The sequence below is a fragment of the Triplophysa rosa genome, linkage group LG4 (assembly GCF_024868665.1).
Source record: "Triplophysa rosa linkage group LG4, Trosa_1v2, whole genome shotgun sequence".
NCBI lineage: Eukaryota > Metazoa > Chordata > Actinopteri > Cypriniformes > Nemacheilidae > Triplophysa > Triplophysa rosa.
The window spans coordinates 32170462-32187835 of NC_079893.1; the positions used below are offsets into that span (position 1 = coordinate 32170462).

General features: G+C 37.3%; 1 protein-coding gene across 1 annotated transcript in view; it reads right to left on the reverse strand.

Moving 5' to 3' along the window:
* LOC130553086 (zinc finger protein 268-like) overlaps positions 1-17374 on the reverse strand; it is an 85699-nt gene that overhangs the window by 9290 nt on the left and 59035 nt on the right. Inside the window, exons 3-4 of the mRNA XM_057331829.1 lie at positions 11497-11528; positions 9197-10326 (exon numbers count right to left, since the gene is read on the reverse strand). Coding sequence (XP_057187812.1) covers positions 9197-10326; positions 11497-11528 — 1162 coding nt within the window. The remainder of the gene's footprint in view (positions 1-9196; positions 10327-11496; positions 11529-17374) is intronic.

The following is a 17374-nucleotide window of genomic DNA, read 5'->3' on the forward strand; positions in this document are numbered from 1 at the left end:
AGGTTAAACTTAGTCACTTTACATAAACGGCCAAAATAAGAATTTAATCTAGACGTTATGCACCACGTTTGGGTTCGCGCATGGTTACTCAACACATCATCACTCACAATGTGGTGTTGACTATTGTCAATAATTTACTTTTCCTATTAAAATGAAAAGTTTTCTATTCCTTAAGTAAATGCCCGTTATCAATCTGTAACGTTTTTTTATCAGTTGTGGAATTGTACAAGATTCTGCATGTTTGGGGCATATTATGAGTGCAAAGAATACCACTATAAGATATGGGTATTTTCCCCATTTCTGGTCCTTTTTCAGCAAGCAATGTATCAGCATCAGCTAATGTGGGATTTACATTTTTTCGAAATCTGTTACATTTATTAAAAGCATAGCATGTGTTCATTTGTATATGTAAAATCTTGCGAAACTCATTATTTGTGACACAGATTTGACACCTGTACGGAACTCTAAGTAATGTAAAACACACAAATGCAAATTTTTGGCTAAAAATCTACTATTGTCAATTTTTTGGTTCATGCCGATGTTTTGTCCTGGGTGTAACCGGCCCAATTCTCGTGACTGTTCAAGATCTGCGTTGTGTAACAGGATACAAGGAACAACTGGAACTGTTGCTGAAGGAGATTTTATTATGGGGCCTTTAGATGGCGCTGGATGGATTAAAGAGAGTACATCATAAGTAAACGTTTCATCTGTGATTTTTCACCTCTCCTCAAGCACGCTCAAACCGATCTCCATACACATCACAATGACACATCAAAACAAAATGCCTAAAACACATTACAAAGGACATTAAGTGCAAAATGATTAGTTACAAACACTTATCTAGACATACAAAATAATCTCCTGCAGCTAGTTTTAAATCAATCATGAATTGGAAGATGAACAAATCGATACAAAATGAATACAATGAGAAACAGAACAGATATAACCATACCTGGATGGATTAAAGAGAGTACATCATAAGTAAACGTTTCATCTGTGATTTTTCACCTGCACAGATTAAAAGCAGTTATTTAATCCGTTAAAATCACAACGTTTTGTTGGCGCACACACACATACTCAAACCGCTGTACTCGGTAATAAAACGCATTAATACTCCCCTTTAATCTAATTATCATTAACGTGAAAACATTTAACTCGTACCATTAGCATACAACTTTTACTAACAAATATGTCTGAGAATACGCTGATTGCTCATCTATCAGCATTTGTTCACTGAACCCATGATCTAGCCATACAGTTAAAAGAAATGCATAAATTAAATTAACATAGTCCGTAGCATACCACCCAAAGGTCTCTATTATATGGCATAATTGCCGGTTCTCCTAGGCTAATGGATCCGAGTCAGAACTGATGAACAGTATGTTGAGTGTGTTGTGTCTCCAGTCCAGCAGGAGTCGCTCTGCAGCTCTTCAGTCCGCCGATAAACCCACTAAAGAAAGAAAGAAAGTCAAACATCAAGCGCTGCGTGTTCACATCACTCTGATTTTCTCTCTTTGTGTTTTAAACAGAGTGTTGTGTGTGTGTGTGTTTGTGTTGAGATGTTGAGGATGACGTCACAGATGTGCTGTAAATCAGTGGGAACTGATCTGNCGAATGTTTTCCTTACAAAAAAGAAAAACATTGCAGGAAATAAATCATACATTGACTATCAATTTTATGCTAATAATGTTTGTTATTGTTCTCTTGTGATAATATTTGATAGCCATTCTGCTGAGCAATGTCTATGTATGTTCATTTTATATGTTACGCCTGAGAATAAACAGGAAGAATAATCACAAGACAGAAGTGACGTTTTCTCAGCGATGGCGTTTACTCGTATCTTGTGAAACCCACATAACTCAAGTACATGTAAAGATTAGTTACAGCAGCACATAGATTTCCTCTTTGTTACTACTATTTTACGGATAACCATCCGCAGACAGTTCTCTAAACATTTATCACTCTTCTCACCATCAGTGAATAAAGCATGAATACAGTTGCATACATTCTGACAAACTCACAGTTACAAAACAACAGTATGAACTGAATACAAAATAGAGAAACGTCTTTTAACTTTCCCACACGTCAAAGCCAATATTAGCATAATGCGACCATGCGGTATGCTCCGTAGGCTCGGCTCATAAAAACACATTAAACCTTTCAAATACAACTTTACTGTCTTTACTCTAATACATACACGTGTCATAACCATTGAAACTCGTTTCCGAAATGTATTATAATCATTTTAGTGATCAGTTACCTGAGAATAAACAGGAAGAATAATCACAAGACAGAAGTGACGTTTTCTCAGCGATGGCGTTTACTCGTATGAGCCACCTCTCGCGATCTCGCCTGAGAACGTTCACCCGTATGAAGAAACTCTCGCGATACAGTGTGAACAACAGGGCATGAGCAATCAATCTCCAATGGACGGATCTACGCTTAAACTCCCTATAATAATCGAGCCCAGACTAACGGCTGTGTTAGAAACAGTTACGACCATCACTAATTGCATTACACCATTAACAATAACACAATCAATAATGTTAAACGAAAATTACTTTGAAACTTTGAATAGAACTATAACCCTATTAACATATTAACAATATTAATATCTGCCAATGTGTGATGAGTACTGTGAATACTACCAATTACATATACCCAATACAACATGAATACAAAGATTAATAATAGGCCTTCATCTTCAATAATATATTTCTTAATTTAAAGTTAAGATGTCAATTGTCCAAAGTTTGACATCACTTTTGACCAAGACTGCATGTTTCTTCTGATGAGTCTGAAAACGTCCTAACTGAGCGAATCTCTCTCCACAGATGGAGCAGTGATGAGGTTTCTCTCCAGTGTGAACTCTCTCGTGGGTTCTCAGGAGAACTCTTTGAGTAAACGTCTTGTCACACTGAGAACATTTGTAAGTAGGGATGCACCGATCCGATACTCTGGATCGGATTTGGCTCCGATCCATACCTTTTTGAAAGGGTCGGGTATCGATCATGCGCGAGTCAGCACGACCGATCCAAATCCGATACCAAATTACCAGCGATTGTTGAACGGGGAACTGTATTTAAGTAAATAGAAAACATTCGTTTATTTGGGAGAAAAAAATGCATATAATTAAATACTTAGAAATATATTTTGCGTAATCGTCTGACAGGCAAGTTTAGCGGGTAGACCTTTCAGGACCCAACGTTATACCTATATAGTAATTTACTTCAGCGCGTTAAAGATGTCGCAGATTTGGAAATATTTCACGCTTGAAACAACAGAAAGCAGCACAGCAAATTGTAACATTTGCAAAACCAGTGTTTCAAGAGGTGGAAATACTGTTGCGCGTTACAATACAACAAATTTAATCAAACATCTTCAGAAGCATCACGGAAAAGATCATGAAGAGTTTGCACAAGACGAATCAAAGCAGCAGACCTTGCAGGAAGCATTTCAAAGGCAAGAAAAACTTCATAAAGACAACAAAATATCTGTTAAAATCACAGAAAAAGTTGTGGAATTTATTGTTCTAGATAATCAGCCTCTCTCTGTTGTGGAAAATGTAGGCTTCCGTCGCCTAATGGAACATCTAGAACCGCGATACAGTTTACCATCGCGTAAATACATTTCTGAAACAGCTTTGCCTGAGTTGTATTCTAGAGTGTCCTCGCATGTTGCGGACCAGTTAAAAGATGTAAAGTCTTTGAGCTTCACTACGGATATTTGGAGCTCCGACGTGTGCCCCATGACCCTTTTGAGTTTAACCGCGCATTGGGTGAATTCTGGTTATGCTTTGCAGAGTGCTGTGCTACATGCTAAAGAGTTGCGAGGGCCACACACAAGCAGCGTGATTTCAGCTTCAATCAAAGAAATGATGGATGGATGGAAAATCCCTCTTTCCAAAGTACATGCAATTTTGAGGGACAATGCCAGTGACGTGAAGAAGGCAATTAAAGATTTGGGGGTCCCTAGTTTGAGGTGTGTCGCGCATTCATTGCAGCTTGTAATTAATGAGGGGCTTCTGTCGCAACGGAGCGTAAGCGATGCCCTGCAGGTGCGAGAAAGATTGTGGGGCACTTCAAACATTCCCCATCATCGTACTCTTCATTGGAGGATATTCAGCGCGAACTTCACTTGCCTGTGAAACGTCTACAGCAAGATGTCAAAACCCGATGGAACAGTACGTTTACATGATTCAGAGTATGCTTGAACAGAAGCGTGCTTTAAGTGCATTCGCTGCCGACCACGAGCTGCCGCAACACTGACAGCAAACCAATGGGGATTGCTGGAGAAGACCGTGATTGTACTGTCACCATTCGAAGAACTTACCAGAAGCCATATGTATGAAGGCATTATAATGCCATAAAGAAACGAGCGCAATGCTGATGCTGGCAGCGCACGGCAAATAACTTCCGCGAGAGGACAACGGATATACACGCGAGGAAACGGGATCCCGCGAGCTCGTTTGAAACCTTCGCGCGCGCATGGCATCCATAGTGCGCGCAATACAAGCCCTCGCATGCATCTTCTGTGCGCGCAATTACAAGCCCTCGCGCTCTCACCTGCTGCTTTTGCTCGCGCGAACATTTTTATTTTTGGCAGTCGCGGGGCGGGACTTGCTGTTTGCTTGTAACCTCAAACGTCATTGGTTACTTCCCCTTTTCCGGAAGTCACTTGTGATTGGACGTCTGTGATCATCATCAATCTAGACCATGGGCCCGTTCTTCATACGTGGCTTACTACATCCAAGATCAAATGAAATATCCGAGATGACCAAATCATGATCTGGATAATACGGTTCTTTGAACGCACTTGTTGTGTACGATTAGTATATCTGGAGTTATCGTCAAGTGTTTTATATCCATTAGTGTTCACTGCATAGGATACTGAGGAAAGTCTCTGAAGACTGTCCATTTCAATAACATTTCTTAAATTGGATAAACTCAGTAGCAGTTGCAGGAGTCCATATAATCTGAAAGGCTTTTATCTGCTGAGTCTGCACAGAAATGTTGTACAGAGATGAGGAAAATACGATTTTGTCATGCTATTTTATTGCTTTTAGGCCTGGTTTCACAGACAAGGCTTAAGGCTAGTCCCAGACTAAAATGAATCTGTGACCTGTCTTAACTGAATATAACTTGCACAGAAATATCTTAATATAACAGTGCCATTGTTTTGTCTCAAGATGCACACCAGTAATGTATTCTTCTGAGGCATTTTTATAAAAGCGACGTAAATATCTTGATTTAACTAGGGCATAGTCCTGTCTTAAGCTAAGCCGTGTCTGTGAAACCGGGCCTTTATGTTTTGTGAATTATTGATTTCTCTCCACAAAAGGCACATCCATGTATACACTTTTTAAAGTCTTTAAAGGTTGAATATACACAAATTTTTTCAAAAGCAAAAACTTCAAAACATTGACCTTGACAATATAAAGAACACAAACCTAAAACTGGTGATTTAGTTTTAAGAAGATTGCAGATTTAGAAACTATTTCTATATTGTTTACTGACTTAACATTCTTGACTCTTATTGCAGGTAAAATATGACTGATACCTGCCTATTATCTATGGAGATTAAAAATAAAATGCATGTGGGCCTAAGCATGTTTGTGTTGTTTTTTTATTTAAGAATAATAAAGAAATGGTATTCCAAAAGTTATATCTCATGAAGCTCAGTTTGTTTAGAGATCATCATCAGGCTGCTTCTTCATCACAGGCCTCCTCTCTTTACTGATGATGTGTGTAGTGTAGCACATGCAACAGTACAGGCCCTGTCAGGTTCATCCCTTCATTCCTATCAGTTGCTCAAAGGTCATTTCATGATCCTGTCCTGGCTAGGGCTGCAGTGTAACAGGTTTGGGTCAGGGAATGGTGTCTTCAAACAGTCCCATCATAAACGTGACTGAAGATTGTTTACTCATGCAGATTCAGGTCATTTTGCTTCAGTGCTGGTGAAACTGTAGGTGTCACACACCATCTAAGAGTTTCCATCAGTCAGCTTCCTTATTGATTCAATTGCTTTTTGCTTAATACTATCTCTATTAAAATGAATATTACCTACAAATATTACATTTACGCATTTGGCAGACGCTTTTATCCAAAGTGACTTACATTGCTTTGTACTATACATTTTGTTTCTCACTATGTGCAATCCCCTGGGATCGAACCCATGACCTTGGCGTTGCTAGCGCTATGCTCTAACCACTGAGTCACAGAAAATATTATCATTTATTTTAAGAAGATAATCTGAGGCCTCAGAGGCCTATGGTGCAGTCTATGACATCAATCAAGACACATACTCATTGACATGATCATGACTGCAGAATCTTAAATTCCCTTATATAATATTAATTAATCTGGGGTCTTAAACTGAAATACCACAAATTTGCAAATGGCAGGACAAACTGCATTTTTCATCAATTCCCTCCATCATATGCACTGTCTGTGCTTATACAGTATATACTGTATATTTAAAATGAAGGTCCAACAAACTAATGGCAAATATCTCCTTCACAAGGAAAAAAATATATTTTATTTATTTATTCATTCATTTATTTCGCTCCTCACCGAAGACTTTTCACAGTAAATGTGTTATATAACATTACAATAAATATTGTTCTAAAAGAAAAACATTGCATTAATTACATGTTAAATTCGCAAAGCTCTTTATATTAATCCTGTAATTTGCGCAACAAGTTGCTTTTGTATGAATGAAGCCAATTTGACTGCTTCATGGCCGCTATCTAATCCTGTTTACATAAAATAAGCCTGCTCCCGAGGAGATTTAAGTTAACGGACCTGTTGCTAATACAACAAGTCAACAATCAAATCCAGCTAACTGAGTTAGCGAGGTAAGAAGAACGGGCCCCTGGTCCGTTGACAAAGCCATGTAGATTGATGATCACGGAGGTCCAATCACAAGTGACTTCCGGAAAAGGGGAAGTAACCAATGACGTTTGAGGTTACAACCAAACAGCAAGTCCCGCCCCGCGACTGCCAAAATAAAAATGTTCGCGCGAGCAAAAGCAGCAGGTGAGAGCGCGAGGGCTTGTAATTGCGCGCACAGAAGATGCCATACGCGCGCGAAGGTTTCAAACGAGCTCGCGGGATCCCGTTTCCTCGCGTGTATATCCGTTGTCCTCTCGCGGAAGTTATTTGCCGTGCGCTGCCAGCATCAGCATTGCGCTCGTTTCTTTATGGCATTATAATGCCTTCATACATAAACTCATCCCAATTTCCACGGCGGATGTTATTCCAGCAATTGTGGTTTTGAAACGTACTCTGCTATCTCAGGAGAGAGACACCGACAGCGGGATTAAAACAATGAAAAGTACTCTACTACAAGCGGTCAATGAAAGACTCGGTAACATTGAGGATGAGCCACTTTTCTCCGTTGCCACTTTGCTTGACCCACGGTACAAAGACAGGTAGGTCAATAGCTTTACTTATTATGGATTATTATTTTGTTTTATTTTTAAAAAAATATGCAGGTAATTTTAGGTTAAATTTTTATCGTTGTTATTGCTGCATTCAATTTCAAATCAAGTTAAACTGGAGGGTTATTTATTGCAGAGTCAGACAAAAATGATTTTTTATTTCGAATCCTTTTGAGCAACAACGCAATTTTTCAGAATGCAGTGCTGTCAATTTACAAAAACTGACACGATAGATACAAACGTCTAAGAATTTTTTTTAAGAATTTTTATGCTTTAATGGGCTAACACTAAAACGGCGTGGTTCAAAAAATTCTCTCAAGCGTTTTTTGAATAAATAGAATATTTTAATTGTAACCTTAAGAAATACACAAATTCGTTATTAATTTGTTTGTTTGTTTATTCAATTATATTTTAGATATTTTATTTTTAAGTTCACTTTCATTTCAAGTTGTCTGTTATTGCGGCATTCGTTTTTATAGTAAAATACCGGTCTTTTTCATATTCGGCCTATACGTACTGCAATGAAGTTAATCCGGAGGGTGATGTATTGCTGACAAGACAGAATTTCATTTGCAGTTTTATTTTCATCACAGACCAAAATAAATCAAATATTTGAATTACAATCGTGAGAAATACACACATTTAGTTTGAGTTTATTGATTGATTTAATTTGGTTTTGATTCTTTCTTTGTAGGATATTTGTTTGATTGAAAGATTTTTGTTCCTATTTTTATCACAGCCAGCAACTGCCAACATTAAAATACATTTTCTGTGTAATGTTTGTATAAAATAGACCATTTCCTCTGTTTTGCTTTAGATACTTTACCAGTGCAGATGCTGTCATTCATGCAAAAAATGCACTGACAAAAGAGGCTGAAAAGATCGAAGATACACTGAGGACAGCAACTACTGCAGCAGGTCCAGCAGAGGTCTCTCATATGGAAGCAAGTGGGTCAAGTGGACACACAAGCAAGAGCACCTTCACAATGATGTTTGATGAAGTTCTCCAGGACCAACAAGAATCTGCACGAGGGATAGCTACCACTAATGCCCTTAATCAAATACAAACATATCTGACAGAGCCAATTACACCCCGATCTGATAGCCCATTCTGTTACTGGGCAGTGAATCATGTTCGTTTCCCTGCCCTTGCTGCTACTGCATCAGTGTTTCTCTCTGCCCCCTGTACCGGTGTTGAGAGCGAAAGACTGTTTAGCACGGCATCCAACATTGTAGATGAAAGAAGGAACCGACTTCTAGTCGAAAGAGCAGAAATGCTAATATTCCTAAAAAAAAACCTGTCATTGCTGTTTAACCTTAAAACAGATAATGTCACTTGAAGTCTATACTTAAACACAGTTGTTGTGTTGATATTTTTGTACTACTTTACATGTGTACATATTTTTGTCTACAAACGTATATGTTCATACGTACGTTTTTGATTTAAGATTCACAAAATGTAGATTGTCATGTGGATGACTCCAAATAGCTTGATTTAATTTAATTTATTTCAATTTCAAATTTTGCAGTATTTTACAAGAAATACAAGAAATTGCACAGTTTTCTTAATAAAGATGTTCGTCATACTGTGTATATTGTTTATCTTAGTTTTTATGTATTTCATAAATCTACAAAGCTTCATGTTAAGCAGATTCATTTTAATGACTGTGTGAGTTACAGACATTCTAAACCTTTAATGGTAAACAATAACTGATATCGGATTTGGATCGGTATCGGCCGATATTTGTAAGTTCAATATCGGAATCGGATCGGCAGAGAAAAACTGGTATCGGTGCATCCCTGTTTGTAAGGTCTTTCTCCTGTGTGAGTTCTCTTGTGTCTCACTAAATGGTGAGGACGACTGAATCTCTTCCCACAAACACTGCAGTGATGAGGTTTCTCTCCAGTGTGAACTCTCTCATGGAGTTTCAGGAGAAATCTTTGAGCAAACGTCTTGTCACACTGAGAACACTTGTAAGGTCTTTCTCCAGTGTGAGTTCTCTGGTGATTCACTAAATAGAAACGTCGACTGAATCTCTTCCCACAAACACTGCAGTGATGAGGTTTCTCTCCAGTGTGAATTCTCTGATGATGTTTAAAAGCACTATGATCATAAAAGCTCTTTCCACACTGAGAGCAGACGTAAGGTTTCTCTCCAGTGTGAACTCTCTCATGACATGTTAGAGAAGATTTATGACGGAAGCGTTTATCACAGTGTGAACACTGATAGAGTTTCTCCTCAGAGTGAGATATCTGGTGTGTCACTAAATGCTGACGTTGACTGAAACTCTTCCCACAAACACTGCAGTGATGAGGTTTCTCTCCAGTGTGAGTTCTCTCATGACGTATCAGATTAGCTTTCTGATGGAAGCGTTTATCACAGTGTGAACACTGATAGAGTTTCTCCTCAGAGTGTATTTTTTGGTGTGACTTAAGACAAACTGAATCCCTGAAGCCTTTTCCACATTCACTGCACTGATACGGTCTCTCATCGGTGTGTAGATACACATGTTTCTTCAGATAGGCCTTTAGACTGAATCTCTTGTCACAGTGAGGACACTCGTACGGTTTTCCTCCCGTGTGAATTCTCTGATGAGCAATAAGACTTCCTTTGGTGCTGAAATATTTGTCACATTGACTGCAGTGGAAAGGTTTTTCTCCAGTGTGTGTCCTCATGTGAGCGTTCAGACTAGAAGACGAGACACAAGCTCTCCCACACTGCTGACAGTGAAAGTGTTTCTGGTCTCTGTGCTCTTGTGAATGAAGTTTCTTCTCTTGTAAGGTAGGAAAGCTGATGTCACATCTGGTGCAGGTGAAGAGTTTCTGTTCTGTGTGTTTTGATGTAGAGGCCGTTTCTCCATCACAACATGAATCACTGCTCTCATCTGAAACAAACACAACAGCGTTCAAATCTTTTTTGACAAACTGCAAACACATAAAATAGTCCAGGTGTGGCAAATGTTGGTTTATTAAATAAGCATGCGTGCAGAGACCTACCACACTGCCCTGAGAGACATTAAACTTAGCTCTGATACTGCATATGTGAACTCTTGTGTAACTCCAGAAGCAAATCAAATGAAATCTGTAAACAGACAGCGGGGAAGCCAGAGTGCTTTTCAGCAAAAATAATCTTTAGGCCTGCAGCCCTTCTTAGCCACCGTGTTTAACAAAAACCTAAAATTGTACAAATGAACATTGAATTCACAAATCTGTCTCTATTTGTACAAATCGCCTCATGTTTATTACAATCTAAATGTCACAGATTCAAATCATACGGCATTTGTTTGTGAATAGTAAAATACAAGTGTAACTTGTATCACGTTCACGGATGACTGTGCATGCATTTGTTAATCATTTTGAGATGAAATTCATCCCATAATAATATAGCATATCGAGTGATTTATAAGCACTCTTTGGTAGGCGGGTCATTTTGACCCGGGAACACCACAAGTGTGATTCGGTGCCATATTGTACACAATTAAAGCATTTCAGAACGAACTTCCTGGTTAAACAAATTAGTCTAGATTAAACTAGGCTAGTGTGAACAACATTGCAAATTCTGGTAAAATTTTATTTAATCTTGCCAAAATTATTCACAAAAAATGCTTTTTTTCAGTCAAAGACTGAGGTGCCTAGGCTGAAATAAACTGGGCCTACGATTAATCCGTTTGAAAAAGAAGCACAATTCCAGTCCTAAAGGAAAGAATACAAGTTGACAAAAGATTGAATCCAATATTTGGCGATAAAATTGCATAACAAGTGATTTATAAGCGATCTTTAAAGTGTAACGAGGTGGGGAAAAAACACATTCTTATGTGAGAGGTTGTTAAAGTCTTTGTGAACAAAGTCACCAAATTTCAGTCCAATCCAACAGTAACTAGTATTCTTGGGTAAAATATTTTTATTTCGGGTCAATAATTCGTTATCGCCCAGTTATTATTATCGGCAAAATCCAATATCAGTCGACCTCTAATGCAGATCTCAGTACTCTATACATTTCTAGTTTTTTACTGAATATACACATTTATGCAACAACATTAAATAATGAAACATACCTGAAGGCACAAAATCATCATCATGTTTCTCGTCTTCATCAGTCTAAATAATGAAACATACCTGAAGGCACAAAATCATCATCATCATCATGTTTCTCATCTTCATCAGCGTGATGTTCTTCCTTCACTGTGGGTTCAGTTTTGATCTCCATGAGTTTCCTGCAGTCCACCAGTCTGACAGAACACATGTTGAGTGGTCTGGTGTTCAGGATCTGCTGTTCTCCAGCGTTACAGACAGAATCCAGAGACTCTGTGGAGGTTTGATCAGTAGATTCATCCTGATTCAAGGTGTGATTACTGTCACACACAGTGTCCTGAGCGTCTGTGGGGTTTGACTCGACCTTTACCACAATCTGACAAACACACAACACATCATCAGCACTGGAGCTTTATATAGAATATATGTGTGATGTCTCACTTTGGTTTAGTTTGACATGAATGACAGTATAAAAGCAGTAAATGATGTTGAATGTGTCCAAACCTCAGTGTTGAGTTCATCTCCTCTTGTCCTCAGCTTTTCCTCCAGTAACGCCACCTCTTTCTTCAGCTGACAGATTTCTGTGATGAAATCATCAATATCCAGCATGGACAGATCAGTTCCCACTGATTTACAGCACATCTGTGACGTCATCCTCAACATCTCAACACAAACACACACACACACAACACATCGTTTTATAATGATTATAAATGACAGAGGATAAACTGCACATAACTGGTCAGTCTGTAACTTTGATTTAATTTTCTGTCAAAATATAAAAAGTGAGCAGATATCAGATGACAGACTATGCACAACATATGAACATCTTCATTACACACATTCAGTCACTGAATCACACGTCAGATTTAAACACGATATTCTCACATTTCTTCTCGTTTGTTCTAAAGCTGTGAATGACTCAAAACGTGCAGCACAAACCAGCGACACACAAACGTTGCATCTACTGTAGATATAACAATAATGAGAGAAAATCAAATGACGTAAACACGCAGCGCTTGATGTATTCTTTGAGTTTTTTTAGCTTAAAAGGTGCATTATCGCCACCTACTGGACTGGAGTGTGAGCAGCATATGATAAACAACAGCGCAATCCCCAACGTTAATTTTTAATTTTTCCATGCTTCAGAAATACAAATACAATAAGGCATTTCAAAATTAAATAAGAAGTTCTAAGGAAAACAGAGCACATACAAAAAATACTAAATTAAGAACAAAACAAACAAAAGTACAAAGTGAAATATAGTGAAAATAAATCAAGAAAACTAAGATAAGAAAACAACAATTAAACTACTAAACATCAGGGTCTTCTAATAGCTCAAATTCTTCAACCAATCTAAATAAATTTCTTCCAACTTTCGATTTAATTTTACTTAAAGATTTACAGTAAATCCAAAATGATTTTTGAAAAACCCAAAACAACGATTTTGTATTAAGAAACATACACTTATGAATATAGAATTTCCCCAAAATAAAGATATTATTTAACAAAAATCCAATGTGTAACTCTTTCATAATAATTCCAAAAAGTATATCATTTTTAGAAAAGCCAAAGGATCAATTGAATTTTTTAGTCACTCATACAAATCAGACCAAAAAGCTGTACTGTATTGACAATCAAACAATAAATGTGCTGTTGTATCAATTTCTCACGAATCACAAAACGTACAACTATTATGATCAATATTAAACCTATATCTAAGAAATTCTCAAATCATTATAAACTTTATTGTGTACTTCCTTGGCTTTTGGAGGTGTAGGAAAGGAAAGATACATGGTTCTTAATTTATTAATAGAGTTCTTTGAAAAAAGTCGAATCACATTATTTCGATTACACTGAGTTGGAAATATATCATGTGTTAGTAAAGTCGTATTAATTTGTTTGGAAAACTATTCCAAATAAAATCCTTCCCATTTATTTGTAAAGATAGCTAAGGATACACAACGTATTTTTAACCAACACTAACAGTGTTTAACACTGTTATGATATTTCTTGTAATCACGTTGCAAATCATATTTTTCACAAAACATCTTGTGAATCAAAAAGTGACCATTCTCATATAGAAGATGAACAACAGACTAGATACCTCTTTCCCACCTATCTTTAAAGAAGAGTGACTTGTTTCTAAATAAAATGCAGATTATTCCAAATCTGAGAATTATGAGGGGTAAAATTGTGTTTATAAATTAGTTTCCAATATAAAAGAACTTGCCTGTGAAAATCTGACAATTTAAGGTGGAGTTTTTGTATTAAAAAATCCCAACATAACAAGAATTCATTTCCACCAACATTTTTTAAAAGATTTCTAGGGGCACAAACACATCTAGATAGACTCGTTATTTGTCAATAAAATTTTCCAAAATATATAAATATCTCTATGCATCCATCTGTCCAATCTGGATTTACATTCTGTAATCCTGTTCAATATATTAAACGTTTAATATAATTCTTTGTCTTTGGTAATGGGCTATATTCATGCGTGACTTCCGCGTTTCATGTTCAGAACCCTCTTCCGGTTGGGGAGACTTAAAGCAAAGAGAAATGGAAAAATAGTTAAATTTAGCAGATGTTATACATTGCAGTACACAGCAGTGATATTTAAGTGCTGTTCTACTGTAGCTTTGGGCATTTTTGAGAGTCCGATCAAATGGCAACGAATAACAATTGATTGGACTCTCACTTGCATCGCTGTTACAAATGTACTTTAAAAGCACACAGTTACAGCACGCCTAAAAATATAACAGTAAAGTCAAGAGTCCAACTCAAGGAAACACTGATTACCATGATGGTGACTTTTGTTAGTTGGGTTCGAACTTACATTACTAAATTGAAACAACAAATAATGTTTAATCATGTCAACTTACAGAGAACTATTCTCACTACACAAAATGTAATGTAATTTGACTTGACTTCAAATTTTAAGGAAGGTTTTGAACTCAAGTTTTTAAGTTGAGTTAACGGGAATGCATGCATTGTGGCATATTTAGTTCGGCTTTGAATCAAATTGTTAAAAAAAGATTCCCGTTTTAGTGTTTGCCAACTTGATTCATGCAGTTGTTGTTGAAAATGCATAGTTGCCTGTTGTATTTAGAGTTGTTTTTTAATAAATGATGTTTCATGGTTGTCACCATGATTGACGTTTGCGTTTCTGGTGTTGAGGTCTAAGTGCATGATGCCATTTTCCCTACCTATGAAAGTGGACTCAACACAAACTGCTTGAGCAGTTACTGAACCTAAGTGTATGTGCATCCCAGATGAGCCCCCAATTATTACATTCCAGATCAGGAAAGCAACAAAAGACAGAGATTTGAGTACAAAATATTGAATATTTATTTAATTAGGGGTTCCCTAAAGAAAAAGAACCAAAATAAACCAGAATAAATAACAAAACAGGCCAAACCGTAATTTGAAAAGAAAATGCAAAAAGGTCCAACCAAGCTCGACAAAAGAACCACAGCCTTCACCAAGATCCAGGTCTTCTTAAATACACAACTCTTGATCAATATCAGGTGTATCCAATTTTCCTGTCAAAACATAAGAACACAACCACAGAACCAAAAGGGAAAAAGAATGACCCGTAACAAATGTCTTGGTCTGTCTTCATTAGACTTATGTTAGAGCATGTTTATAATGTAATAAAAATAATATAAGAAAACGTAATATTTTGGGTTGGGTCCATAGTTGAGTAAACTCACAAATTGGCTTGTTGTCCAGTTATTTCAAGTTGTTCAACTGATTTTACTTTTTTGTAATTACTAAGAAAATTTAGTTGAGATAAACTACTCGATCAAAAGTTGAGTAAGCAAGAAAAGGATAGGGGAAATTAGTACTAAGATTTTTTGTTGTTTTGTAGGCTTAACATTTTTGCACGCGGCAGACCAATCACAGCAGACTAGACCATCTGACCAATCAGATCAGAGTGGGCTGACAGAAAGGAGGGGATTAGACAGATGAATCGCCGAACGAATCATTTGAGAGTCAGTCAAGAAGTAATGTAATAATAATAACTGCCTATTATTAGAGAATGAAAGTGTTTTTACACCGTGTATGTACGTAAACTTGTTGTTGGACACTCCATAAACCAAAGAAGGACCTTAAAAATCACAAGATATTTACTCTTTAACGTTTTCGCCGAACGCTGTTACCCCACGTTCGGTAGCGGGGAAGGAAGCCAGCACAGGAATTGGGGTTTATAAAGGTACCTGTTTTATTATTTGTTACTGGAGTTTCTTTTGCCGGGGAGGCCTTGTAAGTATGATTTGTAGCCTGAGCGATATACATTGCATGTACTAATTTATGATTGATGGTGTATATTTATTATTGTGTGGAGTATTTAACTAACATGCGTTTAGAACATTTCGGGTTTTTTAGATATTTGCTGTGTTCAGGGGTGGATTAAGGTGGTCAGGGGCCCCTAGGCTGCCCTTTGGGTGAGGACCCCCTTAGGTGACTTTCAGGTGCCTTTCCCGCTTGCAGTTTAGTTCGGAACGGAGCACGGTTTGCATGAAAAATCGTTCATGTAAAAGCTGTCACGCGAACTCAGGTGTGCACCAGGGTACAGAACCCTGCGCATGCGCTTTAGCCAGTTACAACGTATTTACTTCTATAAAACACGTGTAAGAGATGATAGCATTGGTAATTTCCCTTGGATTTGAGCAAGAGTGAGCCTGCATTGTTTTGCACGTTGCGAGTAGAATCAGAGCGGCAAATGAATGTTATACAATCTTTCCAGATTTAAAAATAAATTATAAATAGTCTGTTTGCAAGCAGCAGAAAGCTCTGTAAAGGGCTGTGTCCACCAAGGCGTTTCTGCCGGCGTACGGCATGTTTTTTCCCTAAAAACACCTCGGTATCTTTACTGAGACACAAACCACTGTGCATTACATAAACTGTGTATAAAACAAAACCATAATTAAAATCCAACCTGTATAATATGTGCAGTGTGCGGGAAGCTACTTTGAAATTGTAGTTAGATAAGCTACAAGTTACTCATTAATAAAAGCAGTTAAGTTACAGCTTAGCTACACATCTGAAAAAGTAGTTAGCTACACTACAAGTTACTATAAAAAAGTAGCTAGCTTCTTTGAAACTACTTTTTTATTTTTTACAATTTCACATTTAAAAAAATACAGGAGTGTAATATTTATTATAGCAAACTGTATAGTAAATTTCCTAGATACAGTACCGTTTTTTACTTTATAAATTCTGTAGTATACTTTAATATTTACTAAAGAGTATGAATTTACTACAGCTAGATACTACAGAATACTGTAGTATATGTTAATAGAGTGTGATAGTTACCATAATATTCTACAGCTGTAATATACTACAATTTACTATAGTATATACTAATACACATATACTGATACACATGTTAATGTTTAAAATAGAGATGTTTTTTATTTATTATTATGTAATACTTAATAGGATGGGTGTTTCGAACTTTAAATATTTACCCACTCATGTACGTCCTTTACCATCTCTTCTCAGTGAAGCGTAAAGCCGCAATACACAGTTACTGCAGTAGATGGCGATAATGAGCCACTTCCGTTTGTCATACAGTAAGAAGAAGAAGACGTGACAGCGCTGCTCTGAAGGCAGAACGGAATGTAGCTTTTGGTCGCGCTACACCGCTACTCTCTTAAAAAAGTATTTTTTTGGAAAAGCTACACTGTTTTAAAAGTAGTTGAGCTACCGCCAAGCTACTGAAAAGTGTAGTTAAGTTAGTAGCTTCGCTACTTGTAGTCTGCGTGTCATTGTGGAATAACTCCCTGAAATATTACAGATGACATGATGAGCTAACTGCTGCAACAGCTGGATCCCGCTGGAGTTGTTTCAACCGCAGCACCGATGTTAGCCAATGCGAGCTGTCAGTCCTCC